Here is a 16,185-nt window from a genome sequence, read left to right as displayed (position 1 = left end):
GTAGAGCCACATGCCCATGCAAGGTATTGGTCGACTCCTCTAATCCTCCTAGTGAACATCACACGCCACTGCAACAAACCTTCTGACATTGGGGCCACCACCACGGTGAGGGGCTCTGTGGGGTTGGCGAAGCAGGGGAAGAAGGACTGGGCGGTGGGGTTCAGACCGGAACCTGGTGAGGTGGGGCTTTTGGTGGAAGAGGAGGAGGAGGAGCGGGACTTCTTTGGTATCTTCTGTGATGGGGATTTGGCCTTTTTGCCCCCCCTGGGGTAGAATTCAGGCATGGTTTTGGGGGAGCGGAGCGGGACTGGGCTGGGTGTGTCGAATGCCAGGCCCACAGGTAGGTAGCACGCTGGAGTGATGTCACTGAACTCAAAGCAGTTGTTGTTGTTGTTGAAATGGTAGTCGTTGATGAGCCAGGAGCTGTCGGAGGGGGAGAAAGGGGGTGCGGTCGCTGTGAGCTCACTAGGCTTCTCCAATGGTGATAGGCCACGATCTGGTTGGTGGGTGGGGCTAAAACTCATGGCATCTTCAATATGGACATCCTGCATTGAGGTGTCATGATCAAACATCACTTTGACCCCTGACTCATGAACTGGGGAATCTAGGGAAAAAGTTGGGGAGAAAGCCTCTTTGTCATTACCCAGGCTGGCAGTCTCTGTATCCATAAGCAGGTATTGGTAGCTGGCGGTGAATGTGTCTCCAGGACACGTGGCCATGGGGAAGGTGCCTCTGGGCGAGAAGTCTCCCTGACTGGTGGGCATGGAGACGGGGGTGGTAGGCAGGAGATCGCAGCCCATGGCAGGTGGAGGGGAGGTGGGGGCCATGAGAGGGAGCAGATTCTGGGTGAGAGATGGAGGGAAGAGGTCCTCACTGGCAGGGATCAGCCCCATGTTACCCATGCTAGAGTAGGGGTTCTCCATGGGCGGGGGGTGGGCGATGGGGGGCGCTAGTTGGTCTAACACCCCCTCAGGGAGGTGAGTGGCAGAGGAGGGCACGAAGGGCTCGGCTGTAAACCCCCACTCTTCTGGAAGCTTCTTCCTGCTCTTACCCCTCTTTCCCCTGCCTCCACTTCTCCCTGGCTCTTCCTGCTCCCAGCCCCCCACCATCCTGTCCCTGTCCTTCCGGGGGGAGACCCTGTGGTGGCCCTCTGACGGGATTGTGTTCTCAGCCTGAGTCTCCGGTTGGCCCCTGTCGTACACCTCGTCTCGGGGCCTCCTCTTCTTCTTCTTCTTCTGCTGTTGTTGTTGTTTGCAGTCATTTCCCTCATTGCTCTCCATCTCCTCCCCCAAGGCCAAGGCCTCTCGGTGGGGCCGGCCACAGTCAGGAAGGTCCTCGGGGCTGGCCGCCAGGTGGCTTGCATGGTGACTGATCATTGTGGAGAAGCTTGGGGTGAACGGCAGGTCGGTGGGAATGCAAGCCTTGTCTGTCCAGCCATCGCCCAGGCCACCTTGTGTGTGAAGAGGGAAGAGAGTTTAAAGCAGGTATATACAGTGCATAAGTATTCAGACCCCTGGACTTTTCCCACATTTTGTTACGTTAAAGCCTATTGTAAAATGTATTGAATTGTGTTTTTTTCTCATCAATCTACACACAATACCCCATAATGACATCACAATACCCCATAATGACATCACAATACCCCATAATAACAAAGCAAAAACAGGTTTTTAGAAATGTTTGCAAATTTATAACAATAGAAATATATATATGACATTTACATAAGTATTCAGACCCTTTACTCAGTACTTTGTTGAAGCACATTTGGCAGCGATTACAGCCTCGAGTCTTCTTGGGTATGACGCTATAAGCTTGACATACCTGTATTTGGGGAGTTTCTCCCATTCTTCTCTGCAGATCTTCTCAAGCTCTGCCAGGTTGGATGGGGAGCGTTGCTGCACAGCTATTTTCATGTCTCTCTAGAGATGTTCGATCGCGTTCAAGTAAGGGATCTGGCTGGGCCACTCAAGGACATTCAGAGACTTGTTCCGAAGACCCTCCTGCGTTATCTTGGCTGTGTGCTTATGGTCGTTGTCCTGTTAGAAGGTGAACCTTCGCCCCAGTCTGAGGTCCTGAGCACTCTGGGGCAAGTTATCATCAAGGATCTCTCTGTACTTTGCTCAATTCATTTTCCCTCGATCCTGACTAGTCTTCCAGTCCCTGCCGCTGAAAAATATCCTGATAGCTTGATGCCGCCACCACCATGCTTCACAGTAGGGATGGTGCCAGGTTTCCTCCAGACGTGACGCTTGGCATTCAGGCCAAAGAGTTCAATCTTGGTTTCATCAGACCAGAGAATCTTGTTTCTCATGTTCTGAGAGTCTTTTAGGTGCCTTTAGGCAAACTCAAAGCAGGATGTCATGTACCTTTTACTGAAGAGTGGCTTCCTTCTGGCCACTCTACCATAAAGGCCTGATTGGTGGAGTGCTGCAGAGATGGTTGTCCTTCTGGAAGATTCTCCCATCTCCACAGAGGAACTCTAGAGCTCTGTCAGAGTGACCATCAGGTTCTTGGTCATCTCCCTGACCAAGGCCCTTCTCCCCCGATTGCTCAGTTTGGCCGGGCGGCCAGCTCTAGGAAGAGTCTTGGTGGTTCCAAACTTCTTCCATTTAAGAATGATGGAGGCCAGTGTGTTCTTGGGGACCTACGGAGCTCTACGGACAATTGGTACCCTTCCCCAGATCTGTGCCTCGACACAATCCTGTCTCGGAGCTCTACGGACAATTCCTTTGACCTCATGGCTTGGTTTTTGCTCTGACATGTACTATCAATTGTGGGACCTTATATAGACAGGTGTGTGCCTTTCCAAATCATGTCCAATCAATTGAATTTACCACAGGTGGACTCCAATCAAGTTGTAGAAACATCTCTAGGATGATCAATGGAAACAGGATGCACCTGAGCTCAATTTATAGTCTCATAGCAAAGGGTCTGAATACTTATGTAAATAAGGTATTTCTGTTTACATTTTTGTATAAATAAAAAATAAAAAAACTGTTTTCGCTTTGTCATTATGGGGTATTGTGTGTAGATTGCTGAGGATTTTTTTTTTGATATCCATTTTAGAATAAGGCTGTAACATAACAAAATGTGGAAAAAGTCAAGGGGTCTGAACACTTTCCAAAAGGCACTGTACTCACTCTTTCACTCTCTCTCGCAATGCATTTCTCAACCAGACAAAAGCGTGAACTTCAAAGGGCTCAAAACCATATTCAACAGTGCAGTCTAAGACATGAGAGTAGTAACAGTCACAGTGTGCAGCTGTGGACGCTCATTGGAGGTCCATTCAACGTAATGGAACTGGCTCTGTACAGGGGCTGCAACTTGTAACTTGCCACTGAACACTCAAAATGCAACATGGGTATAAATCACTCAGGCATTCTAATTGGCCCGTTGCCTTTGTGCTCCTGTGTGAATGAATAGTCACAGGGAGGGATTTAAGGGTGATACTGTGACTCAGTGTTACCCTAGGGACATGCTGGAGTACTGAATGGGATTTTAGGAGGAGGAGAAAGATGTGTTTACTTCATAGTGAGTGGGTGATTGAATGCAAGAAATACAAACGTAAACACAGGTATTGGTCAAGCACACAGAAACAGGCACAGCACAATACACAGTACAATGCACAGTACAATGCACAGCACAATGCACAGTACAATACACAGTACAATACACAGTACCATGCACAAACATAAACAAAGGTATTGGTCAAGCACACAGAAACATGCACAGTACAATACATAGTACAATGCACAGTACAATACACAGTACAATACACAGTACAATGCACAGTACAATACACAGTACAATACACAGTACAATGCACAGTACAATACACAGTACAATACACAGTACAATGCACAGTACAATACACAGTACAATACACAGTACAATACACAGTACAATACACAGTACAATACACAGTACCATGCACAAACATAAACACAGCTATGAAAAGCAGGAAACACAAAATATCTTTGTACATTTCTAGAACAACATAGTGCAGTAAATCAGACGTAGAGTTTTATTGAAGCAATAAGGCCAGAGGAGGTGTGGTATATGGTCAATATACCACGGTCAACGTGGCGTGCCTGGATACAGCCCTTAGCCGTGGTATATTGACCATATATCACAAACCCCTGAGGGGCCTTATTGCTATTATAAACTGGTTACCAACGTAATTAGAGCAGTAAAAATACATGTTTTGTCATACACATGGTATATGGTTTGATATACCACGGCTGTCAGCCAATCAGCATTCAGGACCCGAACCACCCAGTTTATAAGGTCAATCATATCTTGTTTGTTTTTTTCTGGACTGTTTGGAATGATGAGGTAGCTAGTTAAATTATAGAGCCCCGTGCTGCCAAGTTGCTCATTAAAGCTGTGCTCGTTCTGAGGAGAGGAGATATGGAGGGATGGAGGAATGGAGCGATGGAGGGGGATGGGATTTAGAGGAATGATTACCCAAGGCTGGCTCAATGTGCCTCAGTTGTCTCTCTGAATGGTAGAACTCTAACGGAACATCTCTTTGTGGTGCCCTATAACGTTTATCTCTCTCTAGTCGTATTTTACATGAATCAACCACACACACACACACGACAAGACTGACGTAATATGTTAAGAGCAGAGACGGGTGACAATAAAGCAGCACTTAGAGCCGTTCCCTCGATGCTCTGGAGAGCTGTTAACGTTGATGAACAGCAACAGGAAGGTAGCCGTCGTGGTTCTCTCTATGTACAGAAGCATGGTTTGATGTGGTACAGCATCCCTACAGGTTGCAGGTGTCTGGCTGGGCGACTGGCTCCATGACTAATGCAGCGGAAGGATGTCGTTTGGCATGTACTGGGAGTCACTGCAACACTTCTGTTCCACTGGGTTCCTAGCACTTCCCCTCGCAACCTCGCTCAGCGCACACACACGCTTAGCTAGCTAACTACCATGCTAGGCTAACGGTAACATTGGGGAAACATAAGGCACCTCACCATAACCATGACTAAGACGTGACACATTAATACGGTAATGACTTCTGCAGCAGAGGATGTTTTGTTTGCTAATTGTTGTGGTAGTTATGCTTCCCATGAGTGTCTCTGACGAGGGAGGGGTGTGCTGCATTGTTGAGTCATAACAGCCAGGACACTTCCCCCCCCCCCCTCACTAGCAAGAGGGTCTTTCAGGGATAAACATGAACACAATATGCATTCAGATATTGTACTGATCAAATTCGTTTTGCCATATCGAGTTCCGAATGAATTATTCTCTACGACACAGGCAAGCTCAGGAGTCTGGAATCATTCCAGAGGCAGGATGCCTGCAAAGTTGATCTTTCACCCTCAGGCTGTCACGTTCTGACCTTAGTTCTTTTGTTATGTCTTTGTTTTAGTATGGTCAGGGCGTGAGTTGGGTGGGTTGTCTATGTTCGTTTTTCTATGTTGTGTTTTGCGTTTGGCCTGGTATGGTTCTCAATCAGAGGCAGGTGTCGTTAGTTGTCTCTGAGATAATGAATACTTACCACGCTGCACCTTGGTCCTCCTCTCTTTCTCCCAACGACGAACGTTACACAGGCTTTCAATCTGTTTGCATCCTACAACTCTTTCACACAAACAGGCTAGTGGGACATGGTACAGACCACTTACTGTGTAGTAACCTAACACTGTGACACGGTACAGACCACTTACTGTGTAGTAACCTAACACTGTGACACGGTACAGACCACTTACTGTGTAGTAACCTAACACTGTGACACGGTACAGACCACTTACTGTGTAGTAACCTAACACTGTGACACGGTACAGACCACTTCCTGTGTAGTAACCTAACACTGTGACACGGTACAGACCACTTCCTGTGTAGTAACCTAACACGGGGTCTCAGTTGTGCTATAGCCATGTGAACCCTGGGGTATTAGGAGAATGCTGAGTGACAATAGCCACAACATTATGACATACAGTATTCTATACCATCGGAAGGTCTACGGTGTAACGTATTCCCAGCAGGGGTTTCCCCCGGTGAGTGGCGTGAGATAACCACAGCTCTAGCTATAGCGCCCCTCAGTGGACAAGAGAGGGTATTAGCAAAGAAGTTCCATTGGTGCCCCGTGTGAGAATGCTCTAGTCTAGTCTACACAGGAGTGGAGTTGGGGTTGGACTGGGAGATGAGGGGGGGGGGGGGGATTCCTGATGCTCTAAGCCCATAAAGCCCTCAGCCAAAACCCAGACCTCATCAACTGAACTGGGCATGAGGTATGGAGGAGGGGTAGGGGCTGGCTGCCGCTGGGTATACCGGCACCGGTATGATGAGACATTCAGATAAGTGGCGTGAGGGGATGGGCCGGGCTGACAGATGGCAACAGCTATTCAGGATTTGTGGCACACCCTCTAGTTTGCATATTGACTTTTACAAATGCCATACATGCATGCCCAATAGGAAACAGACAGACAGAGAGAGAGAGAGAGAGAGACAGACAGAGGCAGACATACTGAAAGACATACACATAGGCCCTAAGAGCTGGCTGAAGATGTTGGTCGGTACTGAGAGGTATGTAACTTGGCACTGAGGTAGGTACTGTTATTGATATGTGTGTGTGTTTCCCTCTACCTGCAGACATGTCCTTGGGCTTCTGGTGCTCAGCGATGCTGGGAGGCCTCTCTGCCGATAGTAGAGCCATCCCCATGTCCATATTCACCCCCATGGCAGGCTGGGAGAAACCTGCCACACAGAGATGCAATCAGCATCCGTACTCGCCAAGGGTCTCAGAGTAGTATGATCTAGGATCAGCCCCACCTCTGTCCATGTAATCCTATTCATTGTGATCTAAAAGACAAAACTGATTCTAGATCAGCACTTCTAGTCTGAGACGCTTTGTGAATAGGCCCAAAGCCTCTTTGAACTGATCCCGATACAGAGTCAGACAACTGTCACACAGACCAGGACCAATCAGAGCTTAGATCAACCTCTGAGAGACCAATGAATAGGATTAGTCCTCGCACAGGCAGACAGAACGAGACATTAACAATCTGAAGCGCTCATTGAGGAAAGTTCAAAAGATGATTAATGTAAGACGAGGCCTTACAGATGCAGAAACGAGGGACGGAGACGTGAAAATGAGCCCCCCTAAACTGAGTTCTATTCATCAATAAGGGCCCCTGAGTCAGGACGGCCTAGCAACACTTTCTGAGGCGAGTGCAGTCCGAAATGTCACAGACAGCGAGAAAGTGACACAGTAATGCAGCGTTTCCCAAACTCTGTCCTGGGGTCCCTAAGGGGGGCACGTTATGCTTGTTGCTCTTAACACTACACAGCGGATTCAAATAATCAACGTTTGATGATGAGTTGGTTATTTGAATCAGCTGTGTAGTGCTAGGGCAAAAAACAAAAACGTGCACCCCCTTGGAGTCCCCAGGTCCGAGTTTGGGAAACGCTGCAGTAATGAGAATTCCGTGTGTGTGTTCCCTTACGTGTGTGTATGTGTCTGTGTGTGTCTTTGAGTGACTAGCCCTACAGCAGTGACTCAGTCGCACCGAGATGACACATGCCATTAGGTTGTGGTGGTGTTGTATCTGCCGCAGCTGGTATCGTAGACGCACAACTCAACTCAGCCCATAACTCTCAGACCAGCACAAATTAGGCCAGTCACAACTCCTAAGCCACCAATGTGGAAAAACAGAGCATGCTCAGCTCAAGGGGCACTGAGTAAATAATCTGTAGTATGGCAACCAGTTTATAAGAGCAATAAGGCCCGAGGGGATGTGGTATATGGCCAATATACCACGGCTAAGGGCTGTTCTAAAGCACGACAAGACGTGGAGTGCCTGGATACAGCCCTTAGCCGTGGTATATTGGCCATATACCACAAACCCCCCGAGGTGCCTTATTGCTATTAGAAACTGGTTACCAACGTAATTAGAACAGTAAAAATACATGTTTTGTCATTCCCGTGGTATATGGTCTGATATACCACGGCTGTCAGCCAATCAGCATTCAGGGCTCAAACCACCCAGTTTATAAATAAATGTTTTACATTCATTGCATAGTCTTTGTAATGTATTACATTCAGTTTACAATCTGTTTTAGGCTGCACACATTCTTATTGTGTGATTGTATACGTCATTTGACGTGAAAATGTAATGAAAATCTGCATAACCAGGGCCTCCCGGGTGGCGCAGTGGTCTAGGGCACTGCATCGCAGTGCTAGCTGTGCCACCAGAGTCTCTGGGTTCGCGCCCAGGCTCTGTCGCAGCCGGCCGCGACCGGGAGGTCCGTGGGGTGACGCACAATTGGCCTAGCGTCGTCCGGGTTAGGGAGGGTTTGGCCGGTAGGGATATCCTTGTCTCATCGCGCTCCAGCGACTCCTGTGGCGGGCCAGGCGCAGTGCGCGCTGCACGGTGTTTCCTCCGACACATTGGTGCGGCTGGCTTCCGGGTTGGAGGCGCGCTGTGTTAAGAAGCAGTGCGGCTTGGTTGGGTTGTGCTTCGGAGGACGCATGGCTTTCGACCTTCGTCTCTCCTGAGCCCGTACGGGAGTTGTAGCAATGAGACAAGTAATAGTAATACTAGCGATTGGATACCACGAAAATTGGGGAGAAAAGGGGGTCAAATTATTATTTTTTATTTAAAGAAAAAAAGAAAAAAAAGAAAATCTGCATAACCAATTATGACGTTTGCAAAAAAAAAGCACATCATCCATTTAATATAATATCACGTAGTGAAGTGTTTCTGATGGATGGCATGGTATTATTCTGGCAAAAGCATGTAGGATGTGTGTAGCTCAAGTATTGACAATTGAATCAAAGACTCTACCTGAGGAATCTCCTATCAGTCCACTATCCATCATCTGGGGCGGGTTGTTGGGCTGGGAGCTCCACTGATTAGGTATGCCCGCCATGGAGCCTGGACAGAGAGAGATGGAGAGAGATAGAGGGAGGGGCAAAAGAGGGGGGACAGAGGAAAGGGCATGAATAACATAGGATCAGAGAGGGGAAAGAGAGGGAGCGAGAGAAAGAGAGAGCTGGGTGTGACTAAGCATGAGACCCTCCACTCCAAACTGAACAGTACAGTACTCTCTTTAAGGGTGAACGACACATCTCTTTAAGGGTGAACAACATCTCTTTAAGGGTGAACGACACATCTCTTTAAGGGTGAACAACACATCTCTTTAAGGGTGAACGACACATCTCTTTAAGGGTGAACAACACATCTCTTTAAGGGTGAACAACATCTCTTTAAGGGTGAACATCACATCTCTTTAAGGGTGAACAACACATCGCTTTAAGGGTGAACAACACATCTCTTTAAGGGTGAACAACACATCTCTTTAAGGGTGAACAACATCTCTTTAAGGGTGAACAACACATCTCTTTAAGGGTGAACAACATCTCTTTAAGGGTGAACAACACATCTCTTTAAGGGTGAACAACATCTCTTTAAGGGTGAACAACACATCACTTCAGTCACACCTGTAGGAGTTGAGTTCAAATCTCAACTAGCTTCCCAAATCAATATATAAGATATGGTTCAGGATAAACATGATTTAATGTACAATAGTGCAGTATCAGATGTCTTACCTGAGAGGAACTCTGTTGCTGCAAAGACCTGGTGCTCTGCCGAGTTGGGACGCACTTCCCCCTGTGGTTCTGGGCGCGAAGCTGATATCTGTCCCCCCGGTGTCACTTTAGAACCTGAAGTGTCGGTAACACAGAACACCTCACATTAGTTCCACTCTCTGGCAACACACCGCAACCCCCCCCCCCCCCCCCCCACTCACTGTACAGAACAAACGCAAAAACCTCACTCACTCACCTGTATTTTCCACTCTACATAAATATATAACAAGCCTGTTAAATCTAAAACAGCATTTGATATTGGTAATTCTCTAGCCCCTCTCTCTCTTTCCAGTGCAGTCTCAGCTGTATCGCTGTGTAAGCAGTAGCTCTGTGATGATCAGTGGCTGCAGTAGCCTGGGCCGTGGTGACGTCTCCCTGTCTGTGACTGGTTCTGTCCACCCCTCCCGCCCCCATCCCAGGGCTTTGGATCCTAACTCCACTATCTAGGCCCTCCGCCTGATCGCCAGATCCGATGTGGCTGTTATTTGGCCGTTGTGAGAGAGAGCACCCCCCCCCCCCCCTCCCCCGTATCCCTGCAGTTACAGTGAGGGTGACAGTGAAGCGGGTAGACAGGACGACACCCAAAGTCATAAACACAGCCCCGCCACATCCATAAGCCAGACAGGGGCTCAGGGGGGCAGGCGAATTTGGACTTCCAGACGGGCCACGCGACTTTTCGTCGGTCAGAGAGGGCACTGATTAATTCGAAAGCATCGGTGTGTCCTCACATGTTTCTGTGTGTGTGGGTGTGAGTGTGTGTGTGTGTGAGTGTGTGTGTGTGTGTGTGTGTGGCTCAGAGTTCGATAATACATTAACCTATTCAGAGAGACAAGAGAAGACACAAAGAGTCGAACCAGATAGGCTGTTTGTATTTGTTAATTTATTATGGATCCCCATTAGTTCCTGTCAAGGCAGCAGCTCCTCTTCCTGGGGTTTATTAAGGATTCCCATTAGTTCCTGTCAAGGCAGCAGCTACTCTTCCTGGGGTTTATTATGGATCCACATTAGTTCCTGTCAAGACAGCAGCTACTCTTCCTGGGGTTTATTAAGGATCCCCATTAGTTCCTGTCAAGACAGCAGCTACTCTTCCAGGGGTTTATCATGGATCCTCATTAGTTCTGTCAAGACAGCAGCTACTCTTCCTGGGGATTATTAAGGATCCCCATTAGTTCCTGTCAAGGCAGCAGCTACTCTTCCTGGGGTTTATTATGGATCCCCATTAGTTCCTGTCCAGACAGCAGCTACTCTTCCTGGGGTTTATCATGGATCCCCATTAGTTCCTGTCAAGGCAGCAGCTACTCTTCCTGGGGTTTATTATGGATCCCCATTAGTTCCTGCCAAGGCAGCAGCTACTCTTCCTGGGGTTTATTATGGATCCCCATTAGTTCCTGTCCAGACAGCAGCTACTCTTCCTGGGGTTTATCATGGATCCCCATTAGTTCCTGTCAAGGCAGCAGCTACTCTTCCTGGGGTTTATTATGGATCCCCATTAGTTCCTGTCCAGACAGCAGCTACTCTTCCTGGGGTTTATCATGGATCCCCATTAGTTCCTGTCAAGGCAGCAGCTACTCTTCCTGGGGTTTATCATGGATCCCCATTAGTTCCTGCAAAGGCAGCAGCTACTCTTCCTGGGGTTTATTAAGGATCCCCATTAGTCCCTGCCAAGGCTGCAGCTACTCTTCCTGGTGTCCAGCTAAATTAAGGCAGTTATATACAATTAAAACAACATTACATTTCACAATAGATTTCACAACACATGAAGTGTGTTCCCTCAGGCCACAACTCTCCTACCACATATCTACAACACAGAATCTGTGTATACGTGTGTGTGGAGTGCATATGAAATTGTGTATGTGTATGCATGTGTCTGTGTCTCTTCACAGTCCCCGGTGTTGCATAAGGTGTATTTTTATCTGTTTAAAAAAAATCTGATTCTACTGCTTGCATCAGTTACTTGATGTGGAATAGAGTTCCATGTAGTCATGGCTCTATATAGTACTGTGTACCTCCCATACTCTGTTCTGGACTTGGGGACTGTGAAGAGACCTCTGGTGGCATGTCTTGTGGGGTATGAATGGGTGTCTGAGCTGTGTGCTAGTAGTTTAAACAGACAGCTTGGTGCATTCAACATGTCAATACTTCTCACAAATACAAGTAGTGATGTGATGGCGCCGGAGGGGATGGCCGCCGTTTTACAGGCTCCTAACCAACTGTGCTATTTTGTGTATTTTTTTCGCATAGTTTGTAAATTATTTTGTACATAATGCTGCTACTACCGTCTCTTATGACCGAAAAGAGCTTCTGGTTATCAGAACAGCGATTACTCACTTTGAACTGGACAAATATTTTTCCAGACCAGGCCCAAATCCCTGTCATTCGCTTAAAGAAAAGACAGAGAAAAAGGGTGAGGAGCGCAGGGTGCCTTGTAAGAATTTGCAGATGAGTACGTAAACCACCACTACCCTCCGTATTATTGGCCAACGTGCAATCATTGGAAAACAAACTGGGCGATCTACGATTAAGACTATCCTACCAACGGTACATTAAAAACGGTAATATCTTATGCTTCATCGAGACGTGGCAAAACGACGACACGGATAATATAGAGCTGGCTGGCTTCTCCGTGCATCGACAGTACAGAGCAGCTACATCTGGTAAGACAAGGAACGGGGGTGTGTGTCAATTTGTCAATAACAACAGGTGCGCGATATCTAATATTAAAGAAGTCTGGAGGTATTGCTCGCCTGAGGTAGAGTACCTTATGATAAGATGTAGACTGCACTATCTACCAAGACAGTTCTCATCTGTATTATTCGTAGCCGTCTATTTACCACCACAAAACGAAGCTGGCACTAAGACCACTCTCAACCAACTCTATAAGGCCATAAGCAAAGAAGAAAATGATCACCCAGAAGCGGCGCTCCTAGTGGCTGGGGACTTTAATGCAGGCAAACTTAAATCAGTTTTACCAAATTTGTACCAGCACATCACATGTGCAACCAGAGGGGAAAAAACTCTAGACCACCTTTACTCCACACACAGAGACTCATACACAGCTCTCCCTCACCCTCCATTTGGAAAATCTGACCATAATTCCATCCTCCTGATTCTTGCTTACAAGCTAAAACTAAAGCAGGAAGTACAAGTAACTCACTCAATACGGAAGTGGTCAGATGACACGGATGCTACGCTACAGGACTGTTTTGCTAGCACAGACTGGAATATGTTCAGGAATTCATCCAATGGCACGGAGGGGTATACCACCTCCGAGCTGCCGCTTTCAAGGAACGGAACACTAATAAGAAACACTTATAAGAAATCCCACTATGCCTTCAGATGAACTATCAAACAAGCAAAGCATCAATACAGGATTAAGATTGAATCCTACTACACCGGCTCTGACGCTTGTCGGATGTGGCTGGGCTTGAAAACTATTACGGACTACAAAGGGAAACCCAGCCATAAGCTGCCCAGTGACACGAGCGTACCAGACGAGCTAAATGCCTTTTATGCTCGCTTCGAGGCAAGCAACACTGAAGCATGTATGAGAGCACCAGCTGTTCTGGACGACTGTGTGATGACGCTCTCCACAGCCGATGTGAGCAAGACCTATAAACAGGTTAACATTCACAAGGCCGCTGGGCCAGACAGATTACCAGAACGTGTAGTCAAAGCATGCGCGGACCAACAGGGAAGTGTATTCACTGACATTTTCAACCTCTCCCTGACTGAGTCTGTAATACCTACATGTTTCAAACAGACCACCATAGTCCCTGTGCCCAAGAAAGCAAAGGTAACCTGCCTAAATGATTACCGCCCCATAGCACTCACGTCGATAGCCATGTAGTGCTTTGAAAGGCTGGTCATGGCTCACATTAACACCCTCATGCCGGAAACCCTAGACCCACTCCATTTTTCACCGCCCCAACAGATCCACGGATGACGCAATCTCAATCGCACTCCACACTGCCCTTTCCCACCTGTACAAAAGGAACACCTATGTGAGAATGCTGTTCAGTGTTCAATACCATAGTACACACAAAGCTCATCACTAAGCTAAGGACCCTGGGACTAAACAACTCCCTCTGCAACTGGATCCTGGACTTAGTAACAGGCTGTCCCCAGTGGTAAGGGTATGCAACAACACATCTGCCACGCTGATCCTCAACACTGGGGTCCCTCATGGGTGCGTGCTTAGTCCCATCCTGTACTCCCTGTTCACCCACGACTGCGTGGCCAAGCACGACTCCAACACCATCATTAAGTTTGCTGATGACAGCCTATAGGGAGGAGGTCAGAGACCTGGCAGTGAGGTCCCAGGACAACAACCTCTCCCTCAATGTGAGCAAGACAAAGGAGCTGATCTTGGACTACAGGAAAAGGCGGGCTGAACAGGCCTTCATTAACATCGACGGGGCTGAAGTGGAGCGGGTCTAGAGCTTCAAGTTCCTTGGTATCCACATCACCAACAAACTATCATGGTCCAAACACACCAAGACAGTTGTGAAGAGGTCACGACAACACCTTTTCTCCCTCAGGAGACTGTTAATTATCTATGCATAGTCACTTTACAAATTACCTCGACTATTTATTTATTTTATTTTATTTCACCTTTATTTAACCAGGTAGGCCAGTTGAGAACAACTAACCTCTACCTCCGCACATTGACTCAGTACCGGTACCCCCAGTATATAGCCGTTATTATTATGTAATTTTCTTGTGTTACTTTTTTATTTTATTATTTTTGTTTACTTGAGTTTATTTAGTAAATATTTTCTTAACTCTATTTCTTGAACTGTATTGTTAAGGGCTTGTAAGTAAGCATTTCACGGTAAGGTCTACACTTGTAGTCACCAGTTGTATTTGATTTGATTTGATAAAGTCAATCTCTCCTCTACATTGAGTGAAGATATATTGACAGAGTGTCACGTTCGTTATAATAAGTGGACCAAAGCGCAGCGTGATCTGGGTTCCACATCTTTTTATTTCTAAGTGAAACTCACAGCAAAACAAAACAATAAATCTCAAACTAACCATGAAGCTAATAATAGTGCTTACAGGCAACCATCCATAGTCAAGATCCCACAAAGCACAAAGGGGAAATGGCTGCCTAAATATGATCCCCAATCAGAGACAACGATAAACTGCTGCCTCTGATTGGGAAGCATACCAGGCCAACATATACATATAATTACCTAGATGACCCAACCTAGTCACACCCCGACCTAACCAACATAGAGAATAAAAAGCTCTCTATGGTCAGGGCGTGACAGTACCCCCCCCCCCCCCAAAGGTGCGGACTCCGACCGCAAAACCTGACTCAATAGGGTAGGGTCCGGGTGGGCATCTACCGTCGGTGGCAGCTCCGGTGCGGGGCGAAGTACCCACTCCGCTCGCGGATACCTCATCTTCAATGGCGGCCCTGGTGCGGGGACCGTCTCAGGAGGTTCCGGACTGTGGACCGTCTCAGGAGGTTCCGGACTGTGGACCGTCGTTGTAGGTTCCGGACTGTGAAACGTCGCCGGAAGCTCTGGACTTGGAACTGTCGCCGGAAGCTCTGGACTGGGAACTGTTGCCGGAAGCTCTGGACTGGGAACTGTCGCCGGAAGCTCTGGACTGGGAACTGTCGCCGGAAGCTCTGGACTGGGAACTGTCGCCGGAAGTTCTGGACTGGGAACTGTCGCCGGAAGCTCTGGACTGGGAACTGTCGCCGGAAGCTCTGGACTGGGAACTGTCGCCGGAAGCTCTGGACTGGGAACTGTCACTGGAGGCCTGATGCGTGGGACCGGTACAGGTGGTACCGGGCTGGTGACACGCACCTCAGGACGAGCGCGAGGAGCAGGCACAGGACGTACTGGACTGAGGAGGCGCACTGGAGGCTTGATACGTGGGGCCTGGTACAGGTGGCACCGGGCTGATGACACGCACCTCAGGGAGAGTGCGGGGAGCAGGTACAGGACATACTGGACTGGGGCCACACACTCCAAGGAGAGTGCAAGGAGCAGGTACAGGACGGACTGGGGACACGCACTCCAAGGAGAGTGCGAGAAGCAGGTACAGGACGTACCTGACTGGGAAGGCACACTTGAGGGAGAGTGCGAGGAGCAGGGTTCCACATCTTTTTATTTCTAAGTGAAACTCACAGCAAAACAAAACAATAAATCTCAAACGAAGCGTGAAGCTAATAATAGTGCTAACAGGCAACTATCCATAGTCAAGATCCCACAAAGCACAAAGGGGAAATGGCTGCCTAAATATGATCCCCAATCAGAGACAACGATAAACTGCTGCCTCTGATTGGGAACCATATCAGGCCAACATAGACATATAATTACCTAGATGACCCACCCTAGTCACACCCCGACCTAACCAACATAGAGAATAAAAAGCTCTCTATGCTCAGGGCGTGACACAGAGGCATTCAGGGGAGATAGAGGGACATAAATTAGGTTACTTACATTATGACTGCCAACGCCCCAAGGACAATGTACATTTGACACAGCATTACGACAACTCAGCGACACAATAGTAGGGATTATCTGAGCAGAGCTTGGTTCACCGATAAGTCACCGTCTCAATGCAGC

The 16,185-nt window shown here is 47.8% G+C and overlaps 1 protein-coding gene across 9 annotated transcripts in view; it reads right to left on the bottom strand.

The window, feature by feature from the left end:
* The window catches only part of LOC139583304 (microtubule-associated protein 4-like), a 153,603-nt gene that overhangs the window by 79,437 nt on the left and 57,981 nt on the right, over positions 1–16,185 (bottom strand). For 7 of the 9 annotated variants that reach the window (XM_071414219.1, XM_071414223.1, XM_071414221.1 and 4 more), the window contains exons 3-6: positions 9,563–9,676; positions 8,799–8,888; positions 6,598–6,708; positions 80–1,450 (exon numbers count right to left, since the gene is read on the bottom strand). In XM_071414219.1, the coding sequence (XP_071270320.1) occupies positions 80–1,450; positions 6,598–6,708; positions 8,799–8,888; positions 9,563–9,676 (1,686 nt within the window). Of the gene's footprint in view, positions 1–79; positions 1,451–6,597; positions 6,709–8,798; positions 8,889–9,562; positions 9,677–9,797; positions 9,976–16,185 lie in introns of those variants that run through there. The other 2 variants (XM_071414228.1, XM_071414231.1) reach the window with 2 other exon arrangements.

This window comes from Salvelinus alpinus, chromosome 8 (genome assembly GCF_045679555.1).
Source record: "Salvelinus alpinus chromosome 8, SLU_Salpinus.1, whole genome shotgun sequence".
NCBI lineage: Eukaryota > Metazoa > Chordata > Actinopteri > Salmoniformes > Salmonidae > Salvelinus > Salvelinus alpinus.
The sequence above is the reverse complement of the archived record's forward strand: the minus strand, read 5'-3'. Positions and strand labels throughout refer to the sequence as shown.